Source organism: Lipotes vexillifer, unplaced genomic scaffold, assembly GCF_000442215.2.
Source record: "Lipotes vexillifer unplaced genomic scaffold, Lipotes_vexillifer_v1.1 scaffold1197, whole genome shotgun sequence".
NCBI lineage: Eukaryota > Metazoa > Chordata > Mammalia > Artiodactyla > Lipotidae > Lipotes > Lipotes vexillifer.
In genome coordinates this window covers 67,628-76,191 of record NW_006780020.1, presented here as the reverse complement: position 1 = coordinate 76,191, position 8,564 = coordinate 67,628, and the positions used below count along the sequence as shown (strand labels likewise).

Below are 8,564 nucleotides of genomic sequence, written 5' to 3'. Positions count from 1 at the left end.
GCAGGAATGAATGTGCTGCTGAGGGTTTATATGGAAAAGCCTCCAGGGACCATGGGACTCTCCTGGGTTCACATTCTCTCAGACTTCCCTCTTCTCTTTGCTGCAGGTTCCAAATTAATTCCCAACTAATGATGTATGTTTTCCATCCACTCTTGGTGATTTTGACCCAACTGCATGGCACTCCCTGGGAAGTTTGTAGCCCCTGGGTGAGCAGCTCCAGAGGAAGTTCTAGCACAGGCTACCTCCTTGGTTCGGCAGTGAGCTAGATTTTCCAGCCAGCACTTTTTTTTTTTTTTTTTTTTTTTTTTTTTTTGCGGTACGCGGGCCTCTCACTGTTGTGGCCTCTCCCGTTGCGGAGCACAGGCTCCGGACACGCAGGCTCAGCGGCCATGGCTCACGGGCCCCGCTGCCCCGCAGCATGTGGGATCTTCCCAGACCAGGGCACGAACCCGTGTCCCCTGCATCGGCAGGCGGACTCTCAACCACTGCGCCACCAGGGAAGCCCTCCAGCCAGCACTTTTCAGGGCCCAGTGAAGGATCAAGTAGTGATACTCAAGCAGGATAGGGATGAGGGACTGTCAGGAATCTCACCTGTCGAGAGAGTTTGTGTGTGTGGATAATGGAAGACTCAGCTGGAAAGGCAGGTTAAGGTTAGACTAGGCATGGTCCCGTTGAAAGCCAGACTGAAGAATTTGGGCCATCAGTGGGGCAGTGTTGCAGATTTTGAAGCACCACGAAAAGGATGCCTTTGGATAAGGCTTCTGACTGGGATGTTGCTCAGTGTCTCTGTATCCAACCATCTCTATGCCTGAGAAGGATTGGGAAGGGGTAGGGGTGTTGACTATGTAGCTGACTGTCTGAAACAATATAAACAATGATGTATTTTTGGTTAGACAACCCCTTTCTCTCAATAGGACAGAGACAGATATATATCAGGGAAACACTTCACTGCAGTGACCCAGAGTTGAGGTGTGTGAATCACAACACGTGTCTCTCTTCCTTTGCCATTTGCCATTAGGAACATAGTCCAGATTTGCTGGGAACACAAAACTGGGTGCATGGATAAGTGGCCTTGAGAGATCAGAATTAAACCTGCAAGTGATCTTGGCAAGTTGGGGAAATTGACACACATCTTGGAATACATTTCAATAGGGATTGACAGAAACTGGTTCACTGGGAGATTTCTAAAATTCAGGTAAGGAAAGTGTGGCTAGAAGCCCAGCTGGGTATTGCAGTGGGCCACAAGCAGACTCAGTTCAGCAATGGACCAGAGCTTTCAAAAAGTAAGGCTAGGGACTTCCCTGGTGGTCCAGCGGTTAAGACTCCAAGCTCCCAATGCAGGGGGCCCAGGTTCGACCCCTGGTCAGTGAACTAGATCCCGCGTGCCGCAACTAAGACCCAGCACAGCCAAATAAATAAATAAATAAATATTAAAAAAAAAAGTAAGGCTAAGAATTGGAATAGATTGTCATGGTTCTCAACTGGGGGTAATTTTTCCCTTTCCCAGGGGATATTTGGTGATGTCTTGGAACATCTTTTTTTCGTATCTGTGAAAATTTTAAAATTATATTTCATATTTTAAAATTTTGGTCAAACAGAAATTGCGTTGATACCCCAAATCCAGATTATTACCTACATTTCAAAATTCCTTAAGGAAAGGTTCAGTTTATCCTACTATTTTCGTTTCCTTGGTAGGAGATATAGCTATATATCTTTATGTCCATGTCTATGACACTCTGAAAGGAATAAACACATTTTGTTAGCATTGTTCTCCTTCATTTGGCAGTTATTTACAACCACTCTTCAACTAACTTCAGAGGTATTCCAAGTTATTAAAGGGAGTGCTTTTTGGGTATGTAAACACCCAATAACTACTGTATTGGGAAGATTTCTTTTAATGGTGCACTAAATTCATCTCTTTAATTAGGAAATGAGATGACTAACTTTCACATCATAAATGCAACGTTCTCTTATTTCATTATTTTAAAAAAACATTTATTTATTTTATTTATTTATTTTTGGCTGTGTTGGGTCTTCATTGCTGCACGTGTGTTTTCTCTAGTTGCAGTGAGTGGGGGCTACTCTTTGTTGCGGTGCACAGTTTTCTCATTGTGGTGGCTTCTCTTGTTGCAGAGCATGGGCTCTAGGTGTGCGGGCTTCAGTAGTTGTGGCTTGCAGGCTCAGTAGTTGTGGCACACGGGTTTAGTTGCTCCGCGGCATGTGGGATCTTCCTGGACCAGGGCTTGAACCCGTGTCCCCTGCATTGACAGGCAGATTCTTAACCACTGGGCTACCAGGGAAGCCCTTATTTCATTATTTTGGAACATTTTTTTTCTTAGCCATGCCGTGCAGCTTGTGGGATTTTTAAAGTTCCCCAATCAGGGATCAAACTAGGGCCCTCTGCAGTGAGAACACAGAATCCTAACCACTGCACGGCCAGGGAATTCCCATTTGGGAGCACTTTCGATTGTTATGATTTGGGGAATGTTACTGGTATCTAGTGTGTAGAGACCAACATTCTACAATGCACAAGACACCCTCCTACCCCCCTTCCCCCAACAAAAAATTATCTAGCCCAAATGTCACAGTGCTGAGGGTGAGAAGCCCTGGCCCAGAGTCTCTGGAGAGTAGCACACAGACTGCAAAGTGATTCTCAGGACTCGTCTCGCACTCTGTTTGCTGAGGGGTGACCAAGTCTTGAGGAAAATTTCAAAGGATCCCAGATTTTTCTTTTTTTCTTTTTAATAAATTTTAAGCTACACTAACTTTTTTTTTTAACTTTTAATTAATTAATTAATTTAGGCTGTTGCTGCGTTTTAGTTGCAGCATGCGGGATCTTCGTTGCGGCATGCAAACTTGTAATTGCGGCATGCATGTGGGATCTAGTTCCCCCACTAGGGATAGAACCCAGGCCCCCTGCATTGGGAGCGTGGATTCCTACCCACTGGACCACCAAGGAAGTCCCCCAGATTTTTCAAGAGCCTCTTGAGAATAGAGACTAAAGGAATAAGAGCAGACTAATTGCCAAAAGAAAAGGAAAACTTAAGTGAGTTTTATCAATACTATTTACACAAACTAAAGTTAAGAAATAATTTTTTTACTGAAAAACTGTATGAGGGACAAACGGAACATCTTTTTCTTCTTCCTTATTCATTTATTCATCCAGCAGACACTTCCAGATGCCAGCATAGGGCTAGGCATTAGCAACACACAGGGAATGAATCCTGGTTCCTTCTCTGGGCAAGCTCCCGGTTCAGATGGGGAGACAGGAGTGAATGCATGATTACACAGCAGTGTGGTCGGTGCTGGTGTGGAGGTGTGTCCACAGTGCTGCAGCCACAGCAAGGAGGATGCACCCACCCAGTTCTGTCTAGGCAGAAGGAGAGGAGACCTTCCAGCTAGGGCAAGATTCCTAGGAAGGGATGAACCTGTGCCCTCCTAGGTAGAGAGAATGACCTGTGCAAAGAGACAGGACATGAACATACATGACACGTTTAAAGAATAGCTGGTAATTTAGCACGCCTGTAATATACAGTGTCAGAGTACAGATGGCTAGCAAAGGAGCTGTTCAGACCAACACTTGACAAAATCACGAAGGCTCCTTTTGGCCACCCTTCTATGTGCTCACTCTGCTTTGTCATTGGTCCTCTTAAAATATGACCTGTAGACTCAGACCTTGTTCTCTAGGTGAGAACTGACTGAAAGGAAGGAAAGAAGGAAGGAAGAAAGGAAGGAAAGGAGGGAGGAAGGAAGAGAGGGAGGGAGGGAGGAAAGAAAGGGTTTTTTAAAAAACCTGAAAAATTGTCCCCCAATGTTACTAGTCTCTTGAGGGCTTTCCGTAATTCTAATATGTAAACCCGAAATTTAATGTAAAAACACACAGTATAATTTTATGTTCTCAAATTAAAAACAGTGACTTTGGATCTATAAAAGGGGGTGATGGAAAATTCCTTTCTCCTCTGTCCCCAAAAGACGCAATTTCTTTTTCCATGTCTTCAAGGAATACAAATTACTTCACAAGTAATTGCTGTACATCTGAATGTGCCTAAATCTGGAGGCTGATGGTAAAAGTAGCTGCAGGTAGAGAAATTCAAATTATTTTTAAAGTTAAAGGGAATTAAGGCCTTGGGCTGCTATTCTAACCAGTTATTAGACACTTTACTCCATTATCTTGTGAATCCTTGTTTTATGACTTACGTAAAATCACATTGCTGAAACGTGGTAAACGCAGCCACTGAAGACCTGATGTAACATTCCTAGCCGTATTCTGAACTCCACTGTTTCCGTTTTAGATAGCCGGGAGCTCTCATTTCTCTCACTGTTATTCTTTTGCCTCTGTCCCCACAGTGAATGTGCAGCTGTTTTCTGTATACAGTGTTTCTTAACCCAGGTTTTTCTTTCACAGGGAGCCTTTTGGGGACTGATCATTGGATTTGTGATTGGGGTGTCCCGTATGATTGCTGAGTTTGCCTATGGAACTGGGAGCTGCATGGAGCCCAGCAACTGTCCCACAGTTATCTGTGGTGTACACTACTTGTACTTTGCCATCATCCTCTTTGTCATTTCTCTCATCATCATCCTGGCTGTCTCCCTCTTCACCGAGCCCATTCCAGATGTGCATGTGAGTATCCATCTGGGGGATCTGTCCTGCCCTGGTTTCATGTTCATGCCACAACACCCATCTTGGTTGCCTTTGGCTCAATCAGACGTCACAAACTCACATGACTAAAATAGGCCATCCTTGCTTTTGGTGTCATGTAGAAGGATACAGGACAGAAAACACGGTTTCCCAGTAGAGCAGTGTTAAGAGTGTGACTTCCAGCAGGAGTCCTCACAGCAGGCCTTATTTCACTCCAGGGGCTATTCTCTGGATCCTGCTCCCCAAGTGACATCTCGGTACAAGGGAATGAGATCACATGGGCAGACACAGGGGTCACCCTGGCTTGGATGCTTATGGCCCAGATAGCAACACATATTTCTTGTAACAGTCTCCTGGTCATAGCTTCCAGGGGTCCCAGCAAGGGACATACCTAGTTATAAAAATCACCACGTTGAGGGAAATCTGAAGTATGATTTACCCTTTATTTTTTCCCAATTAAGCCTCCAAACAGTTGCCCATAGAATTTAAGAAATTTCAAATAGTATCAAAGTCTAATTGATTCAAGACTTTAAAAATCACAAGTACTCTTCTTTAGCTCTAGATGTCACCCTTGGTTTAGGGTAGGTTCGCAGCCCTCCCAATGCAGATGAAGATTACCAGTTATGGGTCATTTTTACCATAAGCAATATAGTCTGATAACCCAGCACAGCTGACATTCTATCCTTTTCAGTTTTCCAAGGAACAGAGCTAGAGAGTTAACCCAAGATCGCATTTGTCTGTAGAGAAAGAGAAAGGGTTTTGTTTATCCCTTTCTGGTGTGTGCACAAATACAGGGGCTTACGGAATCCCTGAGAGACCTTCAGTCTCACTGCCAAATTTTCAAAACTGTGACCAACCTTAATGTCAAACAAAGATTGCTTTTATAGCAGCAGAACCGCCATCATGGTTAGTGGCCAAATCTGTCACAGGCTCACTTTATGTTGTATTAATTGCTTCTTGATGTCTCAGTTTTTGAAAGTATTGTAGCCCCAAACACATTTAATTCCATGCTTCCTCTTGAAGTAAAGTAGTTTCTGGTTTTACGTCAATAGAAACTGCACCTCCAGCTGTTCCCTGTTCTAAATGGCTTATGAGTCTACAATTCTTCCCCCATAATATAGTACAAAAAACCTGATCTTACACTGCTGGTCTAGATAAGTGGGTGTCTAGCCTTGTTTCCCAGCACAAGTGCTAAATGGAACAAATTCACTTATCATATGTAACAGGAGGTCATTCATTCAAAACATTTCTATGTTCAAGGCAGTTTCATAGCCTCTGAATATGCACATAGCATAGGGGCTGGTGTGCACGTGTGTAAGATTTATATCCACATTCCCAACATATTTAGAGATAGTGCTGTGGATGGGAACTGTTATCTGTGTTCTTGATAGTATTGAGAGCCACATTCCTTTTCCTTTCTTGATGTACATTTCTTTGTTCTCCCAACTTCTTGGCCCAAGACACTGTTTGGATCTTTCTGCTAACCTGTTCTGCTTTCTCCACAGCTCTACCGCCTGTGCTGGAGCCTGCGTAACAGCAAAGAGGAGCGTATTGACCTGGATGCAGGAGAGGAGGACATTCAAGAAGTCTCAGAGGAGACCATTGAAATAGGTGATTTGTGGCTCAGAGCCTATTCCCAAGCCCTAAAGAGTTACTCCTTCAATAGCAAGACCACCTTACTGAAGCCTTCACTAAGTGCCTCATCAAAGCTCAGATCTTTATACTAGAGGAGAGTGAGGAGTTGGGTGTGGGGTGAGATGGATAAGTGGGTTTTGAGCAGTTTACTCAAGATCTGGTCAAGGGGAGGAGGGGGATGCCAAATCGTCCCAGCTCTTCAGTCCCTGGTTTTTAGTGCTCAATGAGTAAGCATGGGTGAGATACGTGCCACCCTGACGTGGTTTGGGGCTTGGCTAGGGACAAGGGAAGGCTCAGGGCTCTTCCGACATAGCCTGTGAACTGAAAGAAGTTGGAACCAAAGCTATGGTCAGTTCTAGTGACATCAGGGGGATGGGATAGAGGCTCGTAGGGTCTTGTGTCTTACCGGCTTACCACATCATATTTAAAAAATCAAATTTCCCTGGAAGTCTAGTAAGATAATGCTTAGGCAATGCCAAGAGACTTATCCTGATCATGGAGCAATGCTTTCCTCAATTTCTGTGTTGCAGCTTTTCCTCCCTAGATGGGAGGGGTGCACACATGGAAGATGGTTGTGGTGATGTGCGGTGTGCAGAGGTGTGGTAGCACAAGGTCATATGTGTTTTACCTGGTACTGGGCTGGAGGTCTCATCACTCCATCTGGAGGGGAGCATGGATGCTGCACAACAAGGTCTGAATCTGGCCATCAGGAAACTCATAGAACTAGCTCTGGAAAGGGCCCTAGAGATTGTTTGGTCTTATCACCTCATTTTACAGACATGGAAATTGAGGCCCAGGAAGGGAGAGGCTTTGCCTATGGTCCCAGCTCTGATGTAGTCTGCTCTGAGATCTCTAAAGACCTCTCAGTTCTGAAATGTGACCCTGCAAGTGCTGGAAGGAACCTAGAGCCATAGGCAGCTGGCCATGGTATTGAAAAAGGCTGCCCCTTCCTGCTTCCTTGGGGCAGGCAGGTGTGAACATGCCCCCTACTTCTCCCACCCCCCAAAATGTCTCCACATTGAGTGAGAATATCACAGATTTGAAAGGAACATGGATGAGGTGTATTTTGAATGTTTTAATTCAAAATATGGAAGAGATTAGCTCTGCACCACAGGGAAGCCTTAAGACAGATGGGTGGAAAGAACTCTTCCAATTTAACTTGAAGTATGGAGGCAGGATAGTGCAGAAACAGTGTGGTATTTGGATTCGGGGAGAACTGAGATTGAATCCTGAATTCTCTACTTACTACTCTGGGCAAGAGAGTCCATTTTTCTAAAGGTCAAGTTCCTCACAAAAGTATTCTAAATGATAGGCTACACTTCATAGCACTGTTGGAAACATTGAATAAGATAATCCTCCACTATAAGAATTGGCTATAGTTATCACCGTCATTACTGATACTTAAGGAAGAGTTTTCTAACTGTGTTTATCTGGAAAGGGGTGGGCAGCAAGTATGCATCTAACAGGGATGCCACAGAGGAGACTCCTACACTGACTAGAGAACTGGCTTAGTGACTTCTGAGGTTCCTGGCAGCACTTGAATTCTGTTGTTTCTTGATGAACTCATGGTGAAATCAGACTGAACACTCTTCCCTATTAAAGTTCAATAAATGAAGATCTCTTGAGGGCTTTTGCAGGCAATAGGTGTGACCCTCAACATTCTCTGAGAAATGGCAGCACGAGGAAACTTGCAGCTGCATCATCATCATCCCTATATCATCACCACCAGCACCATTGTCATCATGACTGATATTGATACGATCATAACGTATTTTAATTATGAATACTTTAGTGATACATTTTAGCACCACATCCTACTTATAAGACATATAATGCAAGTATAAGTCTTCCAATTTTACAGATGAGGGAAATGAGACATAAAGACTTTCTCAAGGCCACCCAAATTTTTATTGACCCAGATAACCAGACATTTCTCACTTGGGCTGGTCAGTGAGCCCAACTCCTTGCTAATCCCTCCCTATTCTCCTATTTTGGTAGAGTTTACTGAAGTGGAGGGGTACAAGGAGGTTTGTCTATCTTTTTTATGTGTGTGAGAGAAAAGAGAGGGAATGGAAGGGGACTAACACTTCCTAACCCCTACTACACACTGGGCACTCTCTCAGGAAATGTTACTAATGAAGAAGGTGTTATTTATCCAACTTTACATATACTTGAATATGAGAGGTGAATTAAGAAGGCCATAAAGTGGATTGACATATATACACTAATATGTATAAAGTGGATAACTAATAAGAACCTGCTGTATGAAAAAATAAATAAAATAAAATTC

The 8,564-nt window shown here is 43.7% G+C and overlaps 1 protein-coding gene across 4 annotated transcripts in view; it reads left to right on the top strand.

The window, feature by feature from the left end:
• The window catches only part of SLC5A1 (solute carrier family 5 member 1), a 57,137-nt gene that overhangs the window by 45,568 nt on the left and 3,005 nt on the right, over positions 1-8,564 (top strand). For 2 of the 4 annotated variants that reach the window (XM_007453150.1, XM_007453152.1), the window contains exons 13-14: positions 4,406-4,621; positions 6,145-6,250. In XM_007453150.1, the coding sequence (XP_007453212.1) occupies positions 4,406-4,621; positions 6,145-6,250 (322 nt within the window). Of the gene's footprint in view, positions 1-4,405; positions 4,622-6,144; positions 6,251-6,655; positions 6,662-8,564 lie in introns of all 4 variants that reach the window. The other 2 variants (XM_007453153.1, XM_007453151.1) reach the window with 2 other exon arrangements.